Raw genomic sequence first — 27,243 nt, 5'->3', positions numbered from 1 at the left:
TACTTCTAATTTTATTAAATTCAAATAGCTACTTGTACTTAAATAGTACGTAACAGCTATTTTACTGACAGTGCAGATTTAAGGTATAAAGAGATCTGTAATTTAAAACATAAGTCATAAAACGATGTTTACATATAGAAACATATTACATTTAACATCAAAGATCCTTAATTTGTATATAAGTAATAATGTACATTTTAAAAAGGCTATTAAAAAATTTTAAATATCAACACAAACCTCATTAAAATTGGACATATTTGGTTTTTATGCTATACATTACTCTAATTTTTGAATTTCATAGAAACTTTCACCAGCCCTGTGATAGAAAGGTTTGCATTTGTAACCTAGTGTTAAAATTACCCAAAGAAACAGATTTTGATGCATGTGCAGTTCTGAAATGACCCCGGGGGAAAAAATCAAATGGAGACAGAGCAGGTAGCAACAGTGGCCAAGCAAGGAGGATCTCCACTACCGATCCGTGGTTCTGAGACCGCATCCTCCAGAAAGTATCACATACAAAAAATTAAAGCTGGTTATTCAAAATTTACAAAAGTCGATATAAGAACCTTAAGTATTTCAATATTTTCTAAGTTTATAGCATTTGTCCTCTGAAGTTATTATAATTTAAAACTGCACTGAGACTTCTGGAACACTATTTTGATGCATGATTTACAAGACTTTTCATATACAACATATTAAAAAAATCTTTATGAAATCCACATAGATTGTGGAAGGAGAAGAATGAAGAAGGAGATATTACATTTGGGTAAGAGATGATAATGGTAAATGCTTCCATTTCCCAATAAATCAGAAGTCAAAATCATAAACGTATGAAGAATTATGCATAATGAACCACATTAAGGGTAAGGGCTGAGGCATTAGACATCACTCCAGGTATTAGAAACAAATGTTTCTAAGAATCCCTTGACTACTACTGACAATAAATAAGCTAACAATTCAAATGCCAATGGAACCAGGCAAATAACATCATACATTGAATTAAATGCACGATGCTATGTCAGGTAACACAGAATGGATGGGAATTCATTTAATAATGAATTAAAGAGTCTATGATCTAAAACTTTTCCTAAATCCTAGCAAAAATGTGGAAACCAAGTTGTCCAGACAAAACAGCTCTCCGAATGAATGAATAAATGAATGATTTATCTTCCAAGTTTTTTTTTTACATAGGCTCCATGCCCAGCTTGGAACCCAACTCGGAGCTTGAACTCACGACCCTGAGACTGAGACCTCAGCTGAGATCAAGAGTCAGACGCTTAATTAACTGAGCCACTTAGGCACCCCTCTTCCAAGTTTTTATTTAAGACGTCGGTTTTTTTCTTTTTCTTAGCTATCTGAATTTGTAAGTGAAATCTCTTCATTTTTAAAAGTTGCCAACTAATTACAAAAATGTACACAGTACAAAACAAATAAAATTGGGCTTGGGCTTCCAACTTGACACTTTTGCCCTCAACGGTATACCCAGGAGGGGTGTCTGGGTGGCTCAGTTGGTTAAGAGTCTGTGTTCGGCTCAGGTCATGATCCCTGGGTCCTGTGCTCAAGCCCTGCACTGGGCTTTCCGCTCAGCTGGAAGTCTGCTTCTCCCACTCCCTGCCGCTCCCCCTGCTTGTGTTCTCTCTCTCTCCCTGCCAGATAACAGAAAAATAAAATCTTAAAAAAAAAAAAAAGTACACCCAGGGGTATGCTGGCCATCAAAAAAGCTACTAAAATGGTAGACTGGATTAAGAAAATCTGTCCCCACCCTCCAAACACACAAACTGTCATGCTTTGACGATAACATGAATGGGGTAGAAGGGACTACTCCAAGTGGAGAGCCAATTTTACTACTCATTTAGCCACATTGTTTCCTAACTAAAAATCACATCAAAATCTTTTAGAAGAGGTTACATTTTACCAATATAAAATGTTAACGAAAAAAAAATTATGTAAATTACTAGCATATATTCTCATTCTCCTGTGAATTGTTACTGTTCCTTAAAAATCTTTGATATTTTAGCGGCACCTGGTGGCTCAGCCGTTAAGCATCTGCCTCCAGCTCAGGTTATGATCCCAGAGTCCTGGGATCAAGCCCTGCATCGGGCTCCCTGCTTGGCAGGAAGTCCACTTCTCCCTCTCCCACTCCCCTTGCTTGTGGTCCCTCTCTTGCTGTCAAATAAATAAATAAAATCTTAAAAAAAAAAAAAAAAATCTTTGGTATTTTGGTGTTAAACTACAATAAATAAAGTGAAATATTTCTCACCATTAAAAGATACTCCACTGCTCTGTCAGGGTTGTTGAAACTGGCTCTCAGGGCTGCAATCACTTGCTCTCGTTCATATCCCATTGACATGATCTCGGTTACCATATTCTCATAAGACTGACCCGTCACTAAGAAAAGGTGTGTGGGGTGGGAAGAAGGGAAAGAAAGGAAACATTTAATAAATACACATTCCCCGCATATTTCTTGAGTGTGTATGTATATAGAAGGCACTACAGGGCTAGGGGTACAAAGGTGAATAACAGTACAAACTACAATATAAATGTGGTAGGTAGAATAATGCCCTCCTGACAATCCCCGGAACCTATAAATATGTTAGGTTACAAGGCAACGTGGAATTAAAGTTGTTAATCAGCTTACTTTAAGATAAGGAAATTACCCCAGATTATCTGTGTAGGCCCGATGTAATCACAAGGGTCCTTATAAGTAGAAGGAAAAGAGATGGGAGGGTCAGAGAAACAGATGTAAGGCCAAGAGGAAAGAAGCAAGGTCACAGATGCTATGCTGCTGTCTTTGACGACAGAGGAAGGGGCTATAAGCCGAGGAACGCGAGCAGCCTCCAGAAGTGCTGAAAGGACATAGAACAGATTCTCCCCCTCGAATGTACAGAAAGGACTACAACCCTGATGGCAGCCCAGTGATTTAGCCCCTTGATTTTAGTCCAGCGAGGACTATGTTAGACTTCTACTGTGCCTTAAGATAATAAATCTGTTGTTTCTTACCAGGAAGTTTGTGATAATTTATCATAGTAGCAACAGAAAACTAACACAGTATGTTTAATAAGTACAATAAAAACATTAGATACAAATGTACCACAAAAATAGGACAGAATTAGCAGGTCGGAGAAGGCAATCTGGAAGAGACAGATAAACTAATTTTTGAAAACAAGAGTAGGGGACATTCCAAGCAATCGATTTGACTATAACAACTTCAGTCTTCCTTTGATATCTTCTATTATCAAAGCATAGGAAAAAAGGTTAGAAGCAGGAAAGTTAGACTTTCATAAACCATACAGAGCTGATGCAATGCCCCAAGCCCTGCTATCCCAGAAAGTTGCTTCCCACAGGCTGTCTCCAACACAAACTCATTCTTCATGGAAATGTCAGACCACAGACAAGAGTGAAAGAAAGCCAACTCTCTACACTAAACTTACCTCACTCAAGCCATCTTTTCTTTCACTTCTCTTCTGGGTACCATTCCCTTTCTTGTCTCCTTAAAGAACTGGACCCTTTGGTTATCCTCTCTCGTCCACCCCCCATCCTTCACTCTCCACTTAATTATCCTGATCAGCAGTTAACTAAATCCTAGAATGTCATCCTAAAAACAGAAGCCTACCCTTGGTTGCATCCCAATTCCTCTTTCAGGAACAGGTCTATTTGTCTGCTGCCTTCCCTTTCCAGCCATAGCTATCTGCACAGGCTGTGTCCACTTCTCACATTCCACCCACTCCTCAGTCAATACTGATACTCGACTTTGAATATCTAAAGATTTCCCCCTCAGAGGTGCCCCACCATTATCTGCCTTCTCCATTTCAATAAACAGTTCCTCTAGACACCCAAGAAACCCTGGTGACTGCAAATTCCCTGTCCCTTCCCTCCCACACCTCACCTACCAGCATATCTGCTAGGTCCTATCTCTGAATTACACTGCAAAACTACCCACTTCCCTCTTTCTCCACTGCCTTCACTCAAGACCAGGCCACAACAATCTCTCATCTGGATTACACCCTGCTTCCTCTCCTGTCCCTAAGCCTATAATCTATTCTTCTGCCGCTGGAAGAGCAAGCTTTTTAAAAGGAAAACCTCATCTCATTTCAGGCTCCCAACACTCAACAATCTCCGTACACCACACTCCAACCACGCTAATGTTTTCCAGCTCACTTCGCAAGTCATAACTTTGAGAACCTGTCCCAGAACCTTTACACACACACACACACACACACACACACACACACACACACACACGAGCTTCTAAGAGGGTCAGTTCCTTTATAGGCTCCAGTGCTCAATTTAAACTGAGAATACATCCCAGAGATGTACTGCCTAACTATCCTAAGTATAAGTACCTTCTGTTTTTCTTTATGGAAGCCATTAGTTTCCTTAAAATCATTAATCATAAATTGCATTTTACTTTCACTCTTCCTTCTTTCTCCTATCTGAATGAAAAGTTCAACTGTGCAAGGGACCCTGTCATTTTGCATCACCATTTCCCTGGCACAGGTGACACTATCAGCTGAATAATTTTTTTTTTTTCCCTGCAGAGTTTTCAGTAAGGGCATTTAATAGCTATGAGAGTACAGTTTATTTTTTTTTATTTTTATTTTTTTTTTTAAAGATTTTATTTATTTATTCGATAGAGACAGAGACAGCCAGTGAGAGAGGGAACACAAGCAGGGGGACTAGGAGAGGAAGAAGCAGGCTCATAGCAGAAGAGCCTGATGTGGGGCTCGATCCCAGATCGCTGGGATCACGCCCTGAGCCGAAGGCAGACGCTTAACCGCTGTGCCACCCAGGCGCCCCTGTGAGAGTACAGTTTAAAAAAACTAAATATCGAGGTGCCTGAGTGGCTCAGTCGTTAAGCGTCTGCCTTCAGCTCAGGGCATGATCCCAGAGTCCCGGGATCGAGCCCCGCATTGGGCTCCCTGCTATGCTGGGATCCTGCTTCTTCCTCTCCCACTCCCCCTGCTTATGTTCCCTCTCTCGCTGGCTGTCTCTCTCTCTGTCAAATGAATAAATAAAATCTTAAAAACAAAAAAACTAAGTATCATTGAGCAAATGTGGTATTTGTTATCTTGTTAGAGTAATGACTTTTCCTTTCTCCTTCCATAAAGGACCTGTTAATATATTTTTATTTTCTTAATTACCCATTCATATGATTCTAGCACAAAGCCACTTAAGTGCCAATACCCTTTCAGCAACCTAGTTCCCAGATACAGAAACTAGCTTCAACATAAACAAAATGAAGAGCTGTGGAGTATCTGAACTATACTACTTTGACATGGTGTTTCTCATTTCATTCTCACAATAACTCTATGAGAAAGGTTTACTGTGATCATGGTTTAACAATGGCTGGTAAGTCATGGTACAGAGACTAACACAGGCTGTCAGAGTCCAGAGCTTCCCATGTAGTCACCAAGCTAGCCTCCTAAGTAATCAAGTTATAAAACTCAAAAAGAAATGCCTATAAGCAGTCTGATACTTTTCAGATCGTAATAGTACAATGGCAAATGACTCATAGGAAAACTAGAGACAATGGATAACACGAGAGAGAGCTAATGAGGCTAAAGTGGAGTAGTCATGAAGAATCTTATGTCTGTCATTAAAAATGAGTTATGGTCTTATCTTCCAGGTCACAAGGAGCTGCGAAAGGAACTAACAATGACCTCATGAGATTTGCCTTTTATAAAGCCCACTATGACAGGGCACTGACCAGTTAGGAGAGAATAATGCAGGAGTATCAGTAAGGTAAGGTCGTGAACTAAAGCAGTCAAGGGGCAGCGAAAACAAATATTCCAGAAATGTTAGGAAGGAGGGTTGTCAGGACCCTGGGCTCAACGGGCCACAAAAGGCAGGAGGTCAAGGACGATGCCAATGTTTGGTAGAGATGACGATGCAAGCAATGAGGAACAAAGGAGAAGAATCAGATGGGGGAATAAAACAGGATTCCATCTGGAACCTAAAGAGTTTATGGAGGTTGTAGGTTTCCCAGTTGGCAGCTTAAAGAATGAGTCTGGGGGCTCAAAGGGAGATGTGTACTTGAGTTATAATTTTGGGAATCCTTTTAGTATATGGGTGGTATTTGCCATTCCCATAGTCTGAACTTTGAACTATGATCTAGAACCACAGAAGATCCATACGTTTAAGGGTCAGGTAAAATAAAAAGAGTTAACTAGAAGGCCTGCAAAGGAATAGTCAAGGGGCATGGACCAAGAAAAGAGTAGTGTCACAAGCCAAAGAAGCCAAGTTTAAAGCAGCAGGGTATCAACATAAAGACTGGGTATCAACATAAAGGGGTCCCATGACCCAAGCTGTGCAGGGTGACAGAAGATGTAAAGATACGACACTGCCTTCAGAGGGGGAGGTGCAGTAGCAGGAGCTAGAGCTCCTGACCGATTTCTGGGTCACCTCTTCCAGTCCTTCCAGTATTTTCGTAACAACTTCCTAGAATTAAGGCTTTCTCTGTTTGAAAGGGATTTCTGTTTTGTTGACAGACACTAACTCATACTCATTTGGTAGCAGACTAGTCCCAGAAAACAGTAAATGTAAAAGATGTAAATGTGGGTGTGGTACATCCGGGTGACCTTAGGTTGATTACTTACAATTGCCCCTACATGCTATCGACAACCAAGATGACATTTCCATGGCAAAGAAAGGATCGTGGAATTCAAGTCCAATTAGGTCAGAGGCCAAACCCCAGATCGTATGAGGTGCTACTGCTGTTGGAAGCCTGCTGCTGCAGCAACCAAGCAAAGAATCCAGAAGCCCATACCACTGAAGCTGCTGTTCCCAGTCTTCTACCTCCCTACCATTACTAGTAATAGAGAACAGAACAAAGGAGAGGAATGGGGTTGCCAGCCAAGAGACCAACAATTAGCAGGCACAGTAGGAAACGTACTAGAGGTGTCACAATGGGAAAACAGGGGAAAAAACAAAACTGATTTTGACAGACTAAGTGTAAAGGGGAGATTAAAAAGCGTTATCCAATAGTTAAAGCTGGGACAGAAAGGTACACACTGCAAGTACCATATAAGCAGCAAGACAGAGATGGGACCTGACAGAGCTTCAAACTGGAATAAAGATGAAGTGTGGGACAGATTTATTAACATTTTATACCTGTTTTACCAACATTCTGTAATAAACCTGTACACAGTTCAAACTTTGTTAAGACCTCATTTAAAATTCACATTTGGGAGATGAAAAATTATCTCCTTTAACTAAAAGAATATGCTTAACTCTAATAATAGTACAATTTAAAGGATTCAATATATAACACATTAATTCACAAAGTCTTTAGTAACATTAATCGAATAATTACCTAAATCATTTAACAGCTTGATTATGAGCAACCATGAAAATGAAATTTGAACCTCTTCCCTCTCTCTTAGAAAATTATTTACAATGCAGATACTTACCAAGTGCACTTGTAGCATCTTCAAAAAGGTTTGACCGAGAAGAATCTCCTGATGTACTGCAAAAGGTTTTTAGAAAATCGTACATCAGAAAGTATAGAAAACTGACATTATAATTTAGTAACTGTCCAATTTGTAAAGAGGTTATTTGATTTTAAATAAATGTGAAAGTCTGGCTACAGTGTTGAAACCATCTTCTACATTAAATCCCAAAGCTTTACCCATAACATTTATGGCTTGGGAAGAATTTTCAATCTCAATATTCATACTGTTCTGCAAGTGCATCACTTTAAATGTCCAAAGATATAAAATAACAACTGAACAGAATGTTTGCCATTTAAGGAATACAAAAAAGATAATGCACAACTATTTCCCTAAAAGAATTCATATTAAGTTAAATAATTTGTAGTCAAGTCACAACAGAAGAAACACCAAACAATACAAGTATCCCCCACTTTTCCAAAGTTCACATTCCACCACATTTTGCTTTTTCAAAAGATCTACATCAGTACCCGTTTTCACTAACTAGGAGAAATCTGAAGAGAATTTTCTCTGAAGAGGTTTTATCCTTTTACGAGAAAAGTGAAAATAGTGTTTCGTCTGTTTTGCAGAAAACCTTTACACAGGAACACACCCTGAGAAACAAGAGCGACCCCCAAACTCCTTCCCCAGAACTACACTCAGCATCAAGCCGCCATAACTCTGAGCTGTGTCTGTGAGCATCTGCGCTTCATCTAAATTTATTTTGTGCCTCCATTACCAAGGTGTGTTCTAAGGGATCAGAAAAGCCTGAGAGATTCTTTTATGGGTCTGGGAATGAACAAAACTTTTTCCACATAAATTTATGGTAACTGCTTCTTTGCTTTATGCTGCTTCAGCTTACAGAAGGTTTCAAAGGAATGCTCTACTTTCAAATAGTGGGGGAATCCTGTACACAATAAACAGCCAAAGTAGAAACCACATTAGGCTGGAAAGGCCTGGGAAATCTTTACAAAACAGAATTTCAGTTAGGTCTTATAGATAAGTTTTCCATACAGGAGCTGAAAGAAGGCATTCAAGTCAAGGAACACAGCAAAAGCAAAAAACGGAGAGGTGTAATAAAATCCAGGCTGTAACCAGAAGTTAACCAGTTTAAAAGGACTAAGTTTCTGTTGGGCAACTGCAGATGATGAGTCTAGAAAACAAAGTAGACAAAAACAAGATCATGAAAGACCACAAAGAGCAGGCCAAAGGAAAATAAGTTGAAGCTTACAAAGTAGTAAAGGTAGCAGTCAGCAGTTTAGATTAAAGCATACATACAACACAACACACACTTATACCTCTGTCCCAATTTCAAAAATAAAACACAGTAGGGGCGCCTGGATGTCTCAGTCAGTTAAGCATCCAACTCTTGATTTCGGCTCAGGTTATGATCTCAGGGTCATGAGATCGAGCCCCACGTCAGGCTCCGCACTGAGTGTGAAGCCTGCTTAAGATTCCCTCTCTCCCCTTTCCTCAACACCCCCACCTGTAGTATAGCAAGAGCAAGGGAAATATCTGAGTTTGAATTCATAAATTATTTTCTAATCCTCAAGTCAATAGTAATATCCATGTATCCCAAAGTGTTGCATGTAGGGTTACCGTTAGATAAGTATTTAGCAAAGAGCCTGGCATCATCACATCCAATATGATTAAACTAATTTTCTGGTGTAATTTTTAAATTACCTTCATTAACTAGATAGTTAAGCTAACTTACACAGAGGCAAAATTTTGAAAAGAATTATATATAGAAAAAATAATTCTCCTGCCCAAGACCCCTATCCAGGGAATAATCACTACTACCTGTTTCTATGTAACAATGACTTGTGTCTTGCCTTTGGGTGTTTTTTATTTAACTTAATTATCTCATGTCAGCATAACCACAATGACCCCAAATTTTCCCCAGAGACACATAGTATTCCACTTAATTGATGAAATCAAGCTCTTCATAGGGTATTTCTAGTTTGATTCTCAACTTTCAAATTCTTTCTGTAGTGAAATTTATTAATTGTTCCTTTTACGACTTTTTTTAAGATTATCTTTATTTTTCCCACGTTCTCTAGTTTACGGTTTCCTTTTATGCTGATTTTTTATCTATCTAGAATTTATTTTTATGAATATAAGGTATGTGACCCATTTTCCCCCTTCCATCTGGCTAGGCAATTAATCCCAACAGCATCTCCCCCATGGTGTTTTGAAATTACATCTTTATCTTATGTTAAGTCCCTGGTATGTATTCTGGTCTGTTTCTAGACTATCATCTATTTACCTAAGCAGTCTTTCTAGTGAGAGCCATTGTAAATTACTGCAATCACTACCTGGCAGGATTAATCTTCATTCCAGTTCTCTTACAGAACAGTCTGTGCTGTTTTGCACACTGTTTTAATATTTCCTTTTACAGGGGCGCCTGGGTGGCACAGCGGTTAAGCGTCTGCCTTCGGCTCAGGGCGTGATCCCGGCGTTATGGGATCGAGCCCCACATCAGGCTCCTCTGCTATGAGCCTGCTTCTTCCTCTCCCACTCCCCCTGCTTGTGTTCCCTCTCTCGCTGGCTGTCTCTATCTCTGTCGAATAAATAAATAAAATCTTTAAAAAAAAAAAAAAAAAAAAAAAAAAAAAAAAAAAAAAAAAAAATATTTCCTTTTACATAGATAAGAGTGAAGTATGGCTGAACCACCGTTCTTCAACCTTGATTCCACCTCACCACTTCTTCCCTATCTGCAGAGGAAACTACTTATCAGTTAGTGTGCTGTCCCGCTGCTACTGTTCTTCTACACAATACACAGCCATAGAATAGATAACATACGATGCTGTTTTGTAGCTTTTGTTTGGTTTATGGTTATTGCCCATATTATTTTGTAATCTGTTTTTCTGACTTGATAACAAAGCCTTGAAACCACATTCACTTAACATGATACATACTACGTACTTTAACTGGCCGGTAATACTGGACATTAGGGCTTCTCAAACTTTAGGAAGCCCAAGAATTTACCAGGAGAGCTGGTTAAAATAGAGACTTCTGGGATCCGCCCCCAGATAATTCTGATTTAGGTCAAGGGTTTAATTATAAACAAACTCCCAGTGATGCTGATGCTGCCTACTACCATTTTGGGTAGCAATGCTCTCCAATATGAATAAATTACAGGTCAAGTCATTCCCGTACTAATGTATTTAGGTTGGTTCCAATTTGCCTTTCGCTATAAATAACGTAGTTTTTGTGCACATGCGCAGTTTCTGTAAGCTAGAGATAAACAAGTAGAATTTGCATTGTAATTGGTGGTTTTTAAAGAACAAAACTGGCCTAAAGACACAAATGCCTATTAATGAAATGTCAGGCCAGTGTTGATGAATAAACTTTCTGATGTCCCTCAAATTCATACCAACATGTCTCCTGATAATTATCTAAGTTTTGTGCTTTACAGGACACTCCATGTTTTACAATACAGATGAAAGGACTAAGGCACATTTAAGCAGCCAGTTTTCTGAGCTTCTCTCATCCTTCCTTTCCCGTGTTATCCTTCTCTAAGGTGATAATCCGGGGAAATAAGAATAAACAGTTGGTGTATAAGGCCCAACCAAGTAAGTAACTCTAGCATCTGCTCTATCACTTAACATCTACTGATTTATGCAATTTCTGTAGGCCTGAAAATGTAATACTGACTCTTGAGAATGGGTAAATGAAACTGTAACCCCAGGAAGAAATTTTAAAAAGAGATAATAAAGAAATCTGGATAGATGATATTAGCACATTAAAATGTACTGATCAATTCTGAAATTCTCTCACTATGACCTTTCAAAGAGCTGAAAACATATAAAAAATAAGATATATTACTGCACTGAATGAAGACAATATTTAATTACAGTTACAATGTTTAAATGATCAGGGAGACCAATGTGTTAAATTTGTTAAGTTCCCTCCCATACACAGAACCGACAAACAACCTTTTGATAGAACAGCTTAACCTGAGTCTGGGTTGTTTTCCACTAGGTAAGAGTGTTGAATGCATTTCTAAATATACATGGGAGAAGCATCAAGTTAGGCAACCAGGCATAGGGGAAATATTTTATTATCTGAGCCTATGCTCTCCTTGTAGGGAATCAATTCCCTGGAAAGAGGTGCTAAGTGAGCAATTAATTAATCAGATGACTCAAACCCCTCAAAACACTGTGGACTGGGTCAGACACAGTAACCAGACATAAAGACAAAACACTAAAATAAAGGATCATAACTCAATTTTTTCAAATCACTGTTGTATTTATCACAAACATGCTTTCCTATCAGTAAGTATTTCCAATTCCTGTATCGATCTCTATTCCATTTGGTTCTGATTCCAAGGACTCTAACTATTGCCACTGAGGTCCCAAGTTGTACTAAAATCACAAAATACAAATAGCTCCAGTGCCAGTGCACACTGGACTTAATACAACCCATGTTCTCAGATAAAGGAGAAATCCCCTATACGAGTCCAGCCAAGAGAACCAAAACACTTGTTTTGGTTATCTCATTTATCACTGGGGAAAAAAAACTTTTGTCATAAACTACTCAATAATCCTGCCAACTTCCCACAAGAAATTATTTCTTGCTCCCCAAATATTCCGCACCTTTTCTTTTGTTTTAAAGATCTACTCTGTTAAAACTTGAAATTCTACAAAGATATAGATAAAACAATGGAAAATTCAAACAATCCATACGTTCAACAAAAGGTGGCTGGTTAACAGGGCACAGCAGCTGACCCTTGGCTGTGAACACGTGCTGTCTCACAGCTCGTACATTCATTATTTCATTCAATCCTCATAACAAGTCTAGGACATAGGTCCTACTGTCATCCACATTGTACAGATGAGGAAAATACCCAAAGATGTTACTTTTCTAAGGTTAAGTGCCAACAAATGTTAGGTCCAAACACAACGCTATGCAGCAACTGGAAATACTTAGTGGCATGGAAGGATGTTTACAACATAAATGACCATGACCAGAAAAGAATATAGATCAAATACAAATAATGATTGGGGGCAAGGTCAGGTTATTTATAATATGTCGAACTGTAATAAAATATCAAGTTATTTTTATAATTCTTATAGGTCATTTGTATTTCTTAATCTTTCTACACAAAATGAATAATGACTTTCACCCTCTCTCCCTTCCCCCTGGGGGGAAAAATGCAGAGTATACAAATCTGGATTATGAAAATTTAAACAGGCACAAACATGCTGTTTTAGTCACATTTCAACGTTTAGAAAATGTTTAATGTAGCAGAAACAAAGTGTGATCAAAACAATCATCAAGATAAAATCGCACATGAAGTTCTTGTCATGAACTTGTGTTGAAATATGACTTCCTAGGCTGCGGGTCTTACCTGTCAGTTGCTGTTGGACTTGTAGCCACTGGTGTCTCTGCTGGCTTTTCTGCAGGCTTCTCTGGTTGCGTTGCACTAGCAGGTGCAGGTTCAGAAGATGCTGTCGTTGGTGCTGGAGTGACGGATGCAGGGGAAGGAGTGGGAGCCAGAGCGGGAGCAGGGGCTGGGGCCTGAGCCACAGCTGGAGCTGTGGAGGAGCTAACTGTGGTAGTGGTGGCAGGATTTGACTGCTGAGTTGTAGCTGGTGCTGGTGTTGTCACTGCTTTGGGCTAAACACATTAAAAAAGTAAAACAATGGATTATGATAAAATACTACATTACCTGATATCTAAATAGACTGTATCATTACAGGAGACTACAAACATAACAGTAATACAAACTTGTAACTTGAAAATAATTTCACAAAGTAACACAGAAAGTGATCAATATTAGCCATCTGAATTACTATTTATTACTCTTTCAAAGCCAATGACAGCATATATATATTAACTATCAACCTTAATTAGCTTTAGCTAATAGTTTCAGTCTATGAAAAAGCAAAAGCAGCCGCTATTCAGAAATATACAGAATGTGTACTGGAGAAAAAAAAAAACCCACCCCCAAACATTACACTTTAAGTTCCTTGGTTATAACTTTTAAGTATTTATTGTCATTTGAAAGCATCACCAAAATAACTTTCTCATTTGATCTGAGCTAGTGTACAGCACACTGGAGAAAGAGTGGCTGTGCAAGGTAAGGCAGGGGACTTAAAAATACTAGCAGCGTTCATTCCCTCCTTTCTTTATTCTAAGAGTCTTGCGTTTAGCCCGGTAACTTTTTAAAATACCCAAACTCTGCAAATTTTTAATGTTCTACAACTCCAATCTAGATGAAGTGAAATTTAAATGCATTACTACACTCATTTATCATTTCCCTTAAGATTATTTGTGATCAATATAAACAGCCACATTCCACACCCTCAAGGTCTTTGTTGCCACAGAGCTATTTAAGCTTCATTCTAAATGGTATCAAACCCATCCGCTTATTGGAAGTTTTTCTGCTTATTTTGATCTAAATAGCTTTTTCCTATCTCTTCTTTATAATAAGGTCATTTCTCATTTCTTCCATGATGCCTATTTCTTCCCCTTCTAATAGCTGGCTTCTATTATTAACCTGAAAATAAAATAATCACAAATATCATTAGAATCCTATGTACAATTAAAAAAGGCTTGGCTCTGAGTAGCTATTCTTCAAATGCATGTATCTATTCTGAGACCTATCCTTCTTAATTCTTAGTTATGTTCTAAATAATCAAGGTTATTATAATACTAAAGGAAATAAGACCAATAACATACCCATCCAAACATGTGACCACCACATTTTCCATTATGCACTATACATGATAATACTAAATGAGACAATGGAATATTATTCAGCCCTAAAAGGACACAAATTCTGGCACGTAGCTACAAACCTGGATGAAACTGGAAGACATTATGCTAAGGGAAATAAGCCAGTCACACAAGGAAAACACTGTATGATTCCACTTATATGAGGTGCGTAGAGTAGTTAAACTCATAAAAAGTAGAACAGTGGTTACCAGAGGCTGGGATCAGGGGAAATGGGAGTTACTATTCAGTGGGTACAGAGTTCTAGAGACAGATGGTAATGATGGTTGTATAACGTGAATGAACTTGATGCCACCAAACCGTATAATTAAAAATGGTTAAACTGGTAAATTTTGTATTATGTATATTTTATCACAATTAAAAATACTAGACTGAGACAAAGTTTCCTCACATGATTCTGTTCCTCTCTATGTAAAGTTTAACACTTAATGAGTAAGTTCTTTAATATAACAAAATCAGTATGGTTCTTAATGGATTAAAAACTTTTAAATACAACACCTGTAAACTGTTTAGCTGCTTTTTCTCAGGAGAAAAATATGCAATTAAAATTTACTTACTATTTTCTACAGCATATATTACCTTAAACTTTAAAAAAATCCTCACATTTATTCTTTCAGTCTTTGATAAACTGGTTTCCAATTATTTAAACTTATTTCAGTGTCACAAGTATCACTGTTCTTCTCAGATTATGACAACTCAATCCTAAAAATTCATGTCACGAATACCACCACATCCCTGTTTTAACTCCACTGCACGCTTATGTATCTTTCTCTGAAAGAACCCAAATTCATCCTCTGCTTTAGAAAAAAACTTTGCCTTTAGTAAACTATCCCAAATATATTTCAATCCAATAAGTCACAAAAAATTCCCTTTAAGAAACCTCCTTGAGGGGCACCTGGGTGGCTCAGTTGGTTAGGTTTCCGACTCTTGATGTGTCATGATCTCAGGGTCCCGAGATTGAGCCCCACGTTTAGCTCTGCGCTAGGCATGGAGCCTGTTTAAGATTCTCTCTCTCCTTCCGCCCCTCCTCCCCTAAAAACCACCCCCAAACCAAAACCTTTCTCGCAACAATCATTCTGTCATTTCTTTAGCTGCCTTTTCCTTTTTTAGTGTCCAAAAATCTACCCCATCAACTACAGAGTATCACTGAAATTAGGAGTTTACAAGCCTTTTCTGCCTGAGGAGTCAGTCAGATCTAGTACATAATTTACCAAGTCTCTTTAAGGCACCCTTATTAAAACCACAAAATAAGAAATATTTATTCAATTACTAAGAATCACATTTTTAATTACATAATTGTCAATTTTACTACTCCAGCAAAACTTAACAATTTTTACATGACATTTTATCGACCTTTTCATTTAAAATTATGTTTAAGCTATAAATGTATAAAATAATTAATTTTATGGCTGACCCAAAGCAGACTGTTAAAATCTTTAAATAACAGTTAAGTACCTGCCATATGGATGTGCATAAACTGTATTCACTTAAAGTATAAAGGCTTGACTTGGGATCATTATATAAAAAACAAAAAAACAAACCTCACATGCATAAAGATATACAGAGCAAGGGTCAAACTTACTTTTGTCACCATAACCACCACGAAGTTTTTTTCGTCAATTTTATATTCTTTTAGAGCAGTATCATCATTGAGAATTTTGCCTGGTACATTAAGGGAAAACGGACACATTATTTGAAGCCCCATAACCTTTGTCTTACACATAACTGAAGTTTAAAACAATCACCAATGTCAATTTTATCAATTAGACTTCCCCCAAAGAAAAACATTAACTAATCCGCCAAGATAAATATAAATGGAAATATAATTGGGTAAAAAGGAACTAACATTTGACTAAAAGCGATCAAACACAAACACTGTATGTGTTTCTGACAGAATCAATTTGTATACACAATTCATAAGATAACTAAAACCAAAGAATGTCACTGTAAAGCAAGATGGACTATTACTTTCAATATTTAATTCATACCTGCATAAATTAATTTTTGACCTGCTACAGGAAAGGCATCTTTCCCCTTTTCAGATTCAATCTTCTCTTTCAGTGCCTTCACCTACAGGAAAAAGAAAGAATTTTTTCTAAAAAGTCTAAACAACAAATGACAATCCAGAATCTGAATAAATAATGCAAGGTAAAATTTTATGCATATCAATTATTAATACTTCCAAAAACTTAAAGATCATGCCTTTACAATATTATATCAAAAAAGACTCCTTCTTAAGGCATATCATTAGGCATAATAGGTATAAACTTTGTTTTACCACCAGCTGCTACACATACATAGATTAAAAGAAAAAATTTTACCTGCTGACTTGATAAATCCATTCAAAATAAAGGTTTCAACATCAGAAAAGTTCTGATTCTCATTACAGTTTATGGGCTTATTTCCCACAGAGTTTTTAAAAAAGAAAAACTCTCTAACCTAAAAGGTCTAAGGAATAAAATACATCTACAACAATAATAGAGTTAAATACAATTGTTAAATGGCAAATTATTCACTTTAAAAGTGGGATACGTTTCAGTATCACACCCGAAGGGGCTTCATAAAGACCAATTACAACATAATTTCTGGGGATGGGGCATGAACATCCGTATTTTTTTTTTTTAAAGCTTTACAGGTGGTTCCAAGGTACAGCCTTGACCGAGGACCACTGTACCACTTAAAGGATCTTAAACAAGTAGCTCGGCTTCTCCCAGTATCAGTCTCATCTACAAAGTAAGAGGGACCAAAGTAGATGATCTTTATGATCTCTCTGATTCCTAAAATTACGTGACAATAGGCTCATTATAAGTTATTTTGAAAATGAGTCCAATCAATTTCTGAAACTAACTGATCAGAAAGCAGGGTGGCAGAGGAGTAAAGAGGCAAGAAGACATAATGGAACTAGTTTCATTACTTTAAAGGTACAAGAATCAAGAGGGAAAATTCTATTCCTTCTATTTCCCAGAATACCTCTAAAAATTGTCTAAGTTGATAGTTCTGAGCGTTAGGTGAAAGACTGCCTGATAGGGATACAAAGAGAGAGTACTAGTTTCATTAAAGACATAAGAATCAAAGGGGAAAATTCCATTTCCTTCAATTTCCCAGAATACTTCTGAAAATTGTCTAAGTTGATAGTTCTGAGCTTTAGGTGAAAAACGCTCTGAAATATAAAGAGAAGGTCCCTTTGTACAATTAAAAAGTAACAGTGTATCTTCCAAAAAAAAAAAAAAAAGACAATAATGCTTATACAGCTTTAAGTACATTAACGTACGCAATTTCACATAATTCTCAAAACTCTGGGACAAATGGGAGTATCATCCACTCAATGTTATAGATGAGGAAAAGAGAGGTTAAATCTTCTCCCCAGGTCACACAGCTACTACATAGTAGCTGAAAACCAAAACAGCTTTCTGACTTCAAGCTTTAAAGCAGAGTATTTTGCACACACCATATAAATTACTCTTGCTGCATTAATCTTCCTAAAATGAGTCAACAGCATCATCACTATTCTGATGTTCCCCAAAACGGAAATCCATCACAAGAATCTAAGTCGGCTATTTTCTATTGTTCCAAATTTCAAAGGTTAAATGAACACAAGTAACGACTTTTAAAGAAAGCACTCAGAATCTGATCTCAACATCAGTAAACTCAGGCTATAAATTCCATGGCCTTATTCAATTTCGTATACTGTTCTTTATCAGATGGTAAACTCTGCTATATGTATTTCGAATAAAGAAGTACAAGGACTTCACAACTTCAATAACTCTATAGTTGGCCCTTGCTTTAAATTAATGTTGACAGTTCCGATTTTACCTATACATTCAGCTAGCACTTGATGATAAAAGCAGGAAATAAAAGATACTATCCAAATTTCTAAGATAAAATAAGTTTTAAAGACCATTTCATTAAATCCCTGCACTGCCATGGATGCTAAGGCCTAAAGCAATGATTCTCTAAGTGTGGTCAAGGAGGTTCATAAGACCTTATCAGGTGGTCTGTAGGATCAAAAGACATTATTTGCCTTTTTCCACTCTAACTTTCTCTCACAAGTGTATACTTGAGTTTTCCAGATGTTACAAAGCATGTGATACCACAAAAGACTGAATGCAGAAGCAGGTGAGAAGCTATCTATCTTCTAATAAGCCAAACATTAAAAGAGTTTTGCTGGGAGCCTGGCTGGTTCAGTTAGTAGAGCATGTGACTTGATTATCAGGATGGTGAGTTTGAGCCCCATGCTGGGCATGAAGCTTACTTAAAAAAAGCAGTGTTCTCACTGCTTTTTGTTGTTGTTTTGGAAAAGAACTTTTCACATAAAAATATAACATTTATTGGGTTTGCTATCTTTAAATGAAACATTTACAACATTTCTCAGTTTAATTTCTAATATGGTAAACACAAGCACATCGACAAGTTATTTTGGAGTCCTCAATAAATTCTAGGTGTAAAGGGTCTTGAAAACAAAAATGTTGAGAACTGCTATCTTACATGCTAAATGACTTGCCCAAAGTCAACTGAGTGATGGCAGAGCTCAGTTAGAGCACTCTGTGGTGAATGATTAATTTCCTTCCACACACTTCTTTCTTCAGAGAAGGAGAAGAGATGCAATATTTGCAACTGTGGTTGCTTGGTTAAAAAAAAAAAAAAATCACAAATGAATTACAGACCACATGTGTTTACTATGAGTGAATCTAGTTGTCAGAACAGTACATAATGGTGTAGCACACAGCAGTTGCTCAATTAACATTTGCTGAATGAGTAAATTAATATAGCATAGAAATATGTGATGAAAAAGGAAGTAAAAAGAAATATATAAAGCAAAAAACAAAAAGAAATAAAAGAAATAAGCAGGAATCTCATTCCTGACAGGTCAGGATGTGTGGGCAATTAAGACAGACTTAACTGACATATATACATAGTTTCCATCCAATAAAAATTATATTTTTATTTCTAGCACCCATAGAATATATACTTTAAAAATTGAGGCCACAAAGACTATTCATTTTGCTCCAAAGAAACCAAACCGGTGATTAAAGAATATTAAGAACATAACAATGAAAACTCTACAGACATCACTACCTATATGATTTAGCTTAAAAAGTAATCACAGACTAATACTAAAAGTGTTTAAGGGAGCCCGGGTGGCTCAGTCAGTTAAGTATCTGCCTTCAGCTCAGGTCATGATCACAGGACTCTGAGGATCAAGCCCCATGGCAGGATCCTTGCTCAGCAGGGAATCTGCTTCTCTCTCTCTCTCCTGGCTCTCTCTGCTCTCTCTCTCAAATAAATCAAATCTTAAAAAAGCAAACAAACAAAAAAAACCCCACAAAAACCCGCTAAAAGTGTTTATTATTGGGGCGCCTGGGTGGCTCAGTCAGTTAAGCACTTGACTCTTGATTTCAGCTCAGGTCATGATCTTGGGGTCCTGAGATCATGTGCTGTGCTGGGCTACACTGAATCCCACGCCTGGGATTCCAGCCACCCCCCCCCACCCCTGGTCGTGTGTGCTCTCTCTTAAAAAAAGTGCATATTATTAAACAAAGAAGGAAAATTAATAAATTAAGCATGTAATTAAAATAGAAATAAGACCAAAAAAGGGAAAAATGCAAATAAATTAAGAAAAGAGAAATGGAAGAAAATAGTTCTTTGCCAACAGAAAAATGAGACAAATAATGGGGCAGCAGTTCACAAGTATATTCAATAAAAAGTTCAGCCTTATTAGTAACCAAAACACAATTTTTAGTCAGACATGATTAGTCCAACGTACCATCATGCTGGAAAAGACAGTCTCGAAAAATTCAGTATTTAAGGGCAATACTTCAAAGGTCAACATTTTTTAGGGGGTGGGCCATTCAGCCCAGCAATACCACTTCCAGTTATGTATCAAAGAAAATAACTGAACTAGACTTTAAAACCAGGTGCACTGACCTGTCCAAAATTCTGGCACTGTTCCTAATCTTAACACAATGATCTTTACATACTTTTTTTTTTTAAACACACGATCTTTACTCTCAGTCTACTAGAGTCACCTACCCACAGGACACAGGCTGAATCTTGTCATTCCAAAACTGTTCCATCTTTGAAATTAAGCACCGAATCGCCTTTTCCTACCAGCTCTCAATAACTGTTCACTACACCTGGCCTTGCATCTCATTAAGACTTTGGTCCCTAGAGCCCCTATTTTCATTGTGATCTTTACTGCTAGCTCTATTCAGCACATGTACAGCAATGCCACTGCTTCTATCACTTTTCTTCCTGCTAATCCCTACCTCACTTAGCTAACAAATTTTACCTTTAACTATCCAACCCCTGACTGTCCATTTATAGCCAGTCTTCTAAATGCTAGAGAAAACGAATGATACCTAAACCCTCTATTCTTCTGGTTCTCCTCCATTCTCCAAGAAGGTATTTCAAACCTGCACTCTTCTCTAAGTTTGATTCCCAACACTAACCTCCCTCCCCACAGATGATCATCTTCTACTTCATTCAAAACACAGCAGATATCAGAGGAACTCACCCTCCACTTTCTGCCACCAAATGGAGATTTTTTATATATATAAATATATATTTTAAATTTATATTTTATATATATATATATATATATAATTTTGGCATCCAGAGCCACCTAATTTCCTTCTCACTTATTAAATGAGAGAGGCATCCCTTTCTTTCCAACCTAATTCTTTCCACCTGTCCCCTGGTTCTCCCTCTAGTGTTCTCCAGTACCTTGCTAGATTTATTGTTTCCTACCCTCCCCCAGCTGTATTTTCAACCTCTCCCTCAAAGCCAGTTCATTTCCATTCACACTTAAACAGACCCAATTTTCTGTCATCTTAAAAACAAAACAAAAACTTCCCAACTCCCCGTATCTCTTGCTAGCTACACTCTCCTCCCCTTAGTCTCGGGCATTTTTCAGACGAGATTGGGCGCATTCAAGGTGGTATGGCTGTAGACTCAGGCATTTTTCAAAAAATTAACTACACACACTGTAGTACTTACTCGTAACACCACACCTATTACTCAACTATACAGCGCTGACAGAAGAATGGACTTTATTCTCACTCTGCTGCTTATTTTCTCCCTATCCCCATGATTCCATAAGAGTGCTCTTACCAGTATCACCAAATTCAGCAAAAATCATAACCAGACACTTCTTAGTTCTTCCCCACCTTACTTGACTTGTCACGGTAAACAGTACTGACCTGTCTTTCCGGTTCAAACTGCCTCTCTTTGGCTTCCATAAGGCCATACTCTTCTGGATTTCCCCCTCTCTGTTCACTGCTTCGTGAAATCCTCTTCCTTGGCTAGCCCTTCAAGTGCTACTCAGGGTTATACCCAAGGTTGCCTTTTGTTCTATATAAAGTTCCCAGATAATCCATTTCCTTTAGTTTTAATAACCATCCATGTGTCACTTCTTAGCCCTCTCCTTAACTTTGGCCATGCATACATAAGTCTCTACTCAACACCTTTACTGGCTATCCCATAGGCATTTCAACCATAATATATTTGCTGAAAAATGGCCTCTAGACTAGTTAGTCTAAATCCTCACCTGATCACATTGAACACACTTTAAAACAGCTTATAAAGAAAGGTCCTTCTGGAAGTTGCAAAAAAAGAAGAGATAGCACCTCTGCACATGGCTTCTCTTAGGAAAGTTATGACCAGCAACAGATACTGTTATGTCCTCTGTGTTGAGCACCATGCCAGTGCTCCAATTCCATTAAGTAGTAAACAGGATGGATCTAGAATTGATCACCACAGTCCCAATAAATAACCAAGGCTATCCTTTCATTTTGCTAAACTTTCATTTGGCTGTTTATTTCCCCCTAAAGAGTGAGAGTTTATCATCAACCCAGTCATCAACAAAGCATTGTTAACAATCAAGAAATCAAACTTTTTCCCTAGCCACATACTTCTCTTATGAAATTGTGTGATTTTAAAAGAAAACTATACTCTTTATCTAACATTAAACATGGTTGACATGGCTTCCCCCCAAAAAAGGGGAGACAATCACAGTAATAATAATAGTCTCTTAAAAAGTGCCAACATAAAAGCTGATCAGTTATCCTTTTTCATCCCGTTCCCATGAGGTGCTTGTCTCTTCTTCCACATTCCTCACATGAAATCATTCATCCAGTGGTTCCAACTTACCATCTAATTATTCCCCAATGGGAATATTACATTGCATCCCCTGGCACTACCCTAGTGCAGGCCAATAACCATTTAAAGTAGTCTTTCCCATTCAACAAATTTAAATTGCATGTTTCAGGTATCAAAATGTCTTACAAATTATATCCCCATGATAGTAACCTCAGTTTTCTTTCACAGCACTTTTGCACAAGATTTCTAGGACTACAGGTTGTTGATTAGGTTAGCAATTGAATATTCATACGATAACCCACCTTCCTCAATGTTACAGTATATTTTCCTTATTTCTGCTGTAACTGTGTTGTTCCTTATTACTGTCATAACTAGTAAAAAAAAATTATGCAAGCTTTAATGGGTAACCCTGAAATACAGAGGCTGAATGAGTAACAGCTCATGGGTGCTATGTACTTACCACATGCCAGGCAGTATATGAAGAACTTCACAATATTTAACTCATTTAGTATGTGCTACATCTTTTATTTGAATCCTGGCTACTCATGTGGAAGTTGATATTTGTGAGCACTGATGCAGGCAATTTTGAGGCAATCTGACAGCCTTTGATACAATAATTCTACATCTAGAAATCAATGCTAGACATGTTCACACAAATACTTCAAAGATACATGAACAAAATATGTGTACCACACCACTGTTTATAATACTGAAAACAACCCTAAACATTCAATGGTAACATACATTATTGTACATGCATTCATTTGAGTGCAATGCAATACAAGAACAATCACTATATGTGCAAGGTATTCACTGAATGCATGCACATATGAATAAATGACATACTTACAATTATCTTTAAGGAGAAAAAGCTAGTTATTTTTTAAAAAAAGACATTGTAGTTATGTTTATGTGTTACATACAGATTAAAAAAAAACAAAAACAAAAAACCATGTCTAGCAGCGTCCATAGTAGTTATTTGGACCAGGAGCATAAAGCCTTCTGCTTTTTTATACTTTACTATCTATAACAAGCCTGGATTATTTTAGTAATTTAAGGGAAAATTTAAAAAGTTTAAAAGAAAAAAAAAATCATCGCACCCCCTCCTGACCATTGCTTACTAATATTATACAAGAATACACTGCAATTTTGACAGGAGTCTTCATTAAAAAGAAGAGTCTGGGGCGCCTAGCTGGCTCAGGTGGTAGAGCATGTGATTCTTGATCTCGGGGTCTTGAGTTTGAGCCCCACGCTGGGCACAGAGATTACTTAAAAAAGAAAAAGAGAAAAGTCTAAGGCAGTAGTCTGATAACTAAGCTAAATTTTGAAAAATAGTTAAGAGCAACCAAAATTTGCCAATTAACCACTAGCAAAAGGAGAGTCCCAAAGCAAAAGGATTTCACAGATTTACACGGTGGTAATGCATTTATTTTTTGATTCCTTGGGTGGTATCCTTCATTTGAAAAAGTGGCAGGCACCAAGGAGTATTTCCTGGATTCCTCCCCCAAAGTAGGCTCCCACTAATTCTAAAAATAGAATTGATTATAAAGAATCATCTGACTCTAGTACAACAAGAAAAATCTTCCCACTAGACCCAAGGAATGAAAGAATGTAGCAAAAGAGATCTTTTATTACTGAGAGTACAGTATTAATAATGTGTGAATAGCCAGTAAATAAAAGCCATCAATTCTCAAATTATGATCCAAACGGCTATGATTTTAAAATATAATCTGAGGGGGCGTGTGGGTGGCTCAGTCAGTTAAGCTTCTGCAGACGTCATGATCCCCGCCTCGGGCTCCCTGCTCAACAGGGAGCTTGCTTCTCCCGCTGCCTCTGGTGTTCTCTCCCTCTCTCACTCACTTGCTCTCAAATAAATAAATAATCTTTGAAAAAAATGTAATTTGAAATCCAGAATCTATTTTTCCCACAGAAACTATGATATTTAGGCTCCTACGCCAAACTATTCATGCCAATTTAATCTACACTAAAATACATTCTGAACAGTATTTCAACAAGATTAAAACAGATACAGACTTTGAAAACTAAGTAGAAATCTCAAGATACCTGTAACTTTTAAGGTTTCTATATAGGCAGAAAATGGAACTTACACACTACAAAAAAGCCATCTACCTAATTAAGCCAAAAGTGTGAGGGGGAGAGGAGAGAGGGAGTGACAATTTTTATGTATCTGTTGAAGTATTTAGGATCTGTTCCTATATATTAGTCATTTGTAGCCAGTCTACCCTCTCTGCTAGAAAAGGTTTATGTAATGTTTAAAGGGTTTATAAAGTTCATGAATTATAAAATTAGCTCTTGGAGACACTATATAAGGAATTAATCCAAACTTACAGGGAACAGATGGTGTGATGTCCTTCAGCAGGATTCTGTGCTATGACAGGCTCAAATTTAGCACATTTCTTTCCAAAAGTAACAAATTTTTTTTTAAAGATTGTATCTATTTATTTAACACAGATAGAGACAGCCAGCGAGAGAGGGAACACAAGCAGGGGGAGTGGGAGAGGAAGAAGCAGGCTCATAGCGGAGGAGCCTGATGTGGGGCTCCATCCCACAACGCCGGGACCACGCCCTGAGCCGAAGGCAGACGCTTTAACCGCTGTGCCACCCAGGCGCCCCCAAAAGTAACAGAAATTTTATATATTACCTATCATCTCATAATTTCCAAATTAAAAAAAAGAACACCGCTCTTAAAAACTGAAACTGCTGATTATATCAAGTTGACACAATGTGGGATACCACATCCACACAAACCTTTTCTAGAGAAGACAGTGAAAACATTGATCAAATTAATGGAAAACTGATGAAAGCAGGATTTGTTAAAAATTGCATGTTTATTTTTAATTTCACAATTCACGAAAAATTTTCAGATCCATGATCTCATTTGATTTTCACATCAACTCTAAAAGGCAGGCAAATTATTATTACTCCTATTTTACTGAGAAAAGAGATTTAAGTGCTCAAGGACACAGGACAAATACAAAATGGGAAATAACTCACCCCTAAGTTAGCAGTAGTGTGATGGATTTGAAAGAGAACAAGATGTAAAAACAAGTAAACAGACTCAAGAGCTACCCTAAAGTGAAGAGCAGCAGCCAAAGAGGGATATGAGACAAGGGAGGGTTTTTTTAAGATGGGAAAAATGTTTGAATATTCTAGAATGGAAAAATCAATGAGGCAGAAGAGAAAAGGAGAACAGATGGAGTGAGGTCCTTCACAGATGACCAAGTATAGGGTATAGTGGAAAAGTAGAGGGACCAGCCTTAGCAATACCCATAATACATGCCAACCCCCAACCAAAAGGAGACTACAGTAGGTATGTAGCTCTGGTAGGACTCTGCAAAAGTTCTGTCCCAACTGTTTCTATATTCTCAATAAAATCTAAAATCTCAATAAAATCTGAAAGCTAGGGTTATCGGCTGAAAATAAGGACATTCAATGAAATATGCTCATGACAGTGGAAGAGTAAATGGACAGACTAGTGAAGTGTACTAGTGAAGTACACTTAACAGGCAGTACAAAGGGCCCAATTAAAGTTAATGTTCATGAATTTTAAGTGAGACAAATCAATGTGGCTATGTGTTTGTCTTCTAGCTACACAACTGCAAGCACAGACAGAACTGAATTTAATCACATTTGGGGTTTTCCAAGCAAAAACAATGAAGTGAGAGTGGGACCATGTTCTCAAGCATGGTCATGGTTTTATGTGTACGCTCTCAAAACCGTAAAACCTTCCAAACCACCATATGAGGTTAGTAATTCCAGTGGCAGTACTCTCATTTTTAAGATGAGGAAACAGGCACATAATTGGGTAACTTGCCCAAGGTCACAGAGCAAGTGCTACAGCCAGGATTGAAACTCAGGCAGCCTGGCTCAAGAGACATGCTATGCTGACCCTTGCAAGAGAGTGATTATAATCACTAACCCTATTTTAGCTGGGCAAGAGTAGAAGCAATAACATGAAGGGAGGGCCAGCAAAAAGAAGTGTGGATCAAATGAATTATAAGTCTCATTAGAACTGGAATCAAAGAAAAGGTAAAGTAGGATACTAAAAACAGATTACTGGGGATGGGGGAATAGCTACAGTTACTGGTAATAAGATCTAGTTACCAGTCACGGGACTGAATAATTGAGGTAGCGTAGAAGGAAAGATCATTGGATGAGAGATTAAAAAATACAAGACCAGGGGCGCCTGGGTGGCACAGTGGTTAAGTGTCTGCCTTCGGCTCAGGGCGTGATCCCAGCGTTAATGGGATTGAGCCCCACATCAGGCTCTTCCGCTATGAGCCTGCTTCTTCCTCTTCCACTCCCCCTGCTTGTGTCCCCTCTCTTGCTGGCTGTCTCTATCTCTGTCGAATAAATAAAATCTTTAAAAAAACAAAACAAAACAAAACAAGACCAGGGTCTGAGCAAAACCATCTTTCACAGATACTGAAACTACCAAAGTCATTGTGTGATGGCAGCAAGTTACTAATTATATTGGCATTCATTTTTTCTTTTTAAAACATACACTACTGCATTATTTTCCACAATTCTGGTGTGGATGTCTTTTTTAAACAATGTCTATCACATGCTGTGAAGCTCAAAATTGTGATCATTTTCACATGTTTTTAACACAGAGATAAAAGCAGCTACATCAGGGAAAACGACAATGTCAAGATAATTAATATATGTACATAGTCACTATCTATGTTTCCTCATTTCCCATTCATTCCCCAATCCACTCAAACATAACTTTAGGCCCCACCATTCCATGGAGAGTACTTGTCAAGGTAACTAATAACCTCCAAGTTATCAAAACCAAAGGGCATGTCTCTTGAATTCTCAAGCATTAGACACATTTGATCCTCTCCTTCTCCTTGAAACATTTTCTTTTCTTGGATTCTTCCTACCTGAAAGACTGTTCCTTGACTGACCTCTTCACTACTCAATCTCCACATGAAATTTCCAAATCCAGGCTTCA

At 37.6% G+C, this 27,243-nt stretch overlaps 1 protein-coding gene across 2 annotated transcripts in view; it reads right to left on the bottom strand.

Annotated features, from left to right (window-relative positions):
* RAD23B (RAD23 homolog B, nucleotide excision repair protein) overlaps positions 1–27,243 on the bottom strand; it is a 44,384-nt gene that overhangs the window by 11,203 nt on the left and 5,938 nt on the right. For both annotated transcript variants that reach the window (XM_026506056.4, XM_026506057.4), the window contains exons 2-6: positions 16,157–16,238; positions 15,751–15,830; positions 12,781–13,049; positions 7,410–7,465; positions 2,261–2,388 (exon numbers count right to left, since the gene is read on the bottom strand). In XM_026506056.4, coding sequence (XP_026361841.1) covers positions 2,261–2,388; positions 7,410–7,465; positions 12,781–13,049; positions 15,751–15,830; positions 16,157–16,238 — 615 coding nt within the window. The remainder of the gene's footprint in view (positions 1–2,260; positions 2,389–7,409; positions 7,466–12,780; positions 13,050–15,750; positions 15,831–16,156; positions 16,239–27,243) is intronic.

Source organism: Ursus arctos, unplaced genomic scaffold, assembly GCF_023065955.2.
Source record: "Ursus arctos isolate Adak ecotype North America unplaced genomic scaffold, UrsArc2.0 scaffold_18, whole genome shotgun sequence".
Lineage (NCBI taxonomy): Eukaryota > Metazoa > Chordata > Mammalia > Carnivora > Ursidae > Ursus > Ursus arctos.
This window is presented reverse-complemented; position numbering and strand designations above follow the sequence as displayed.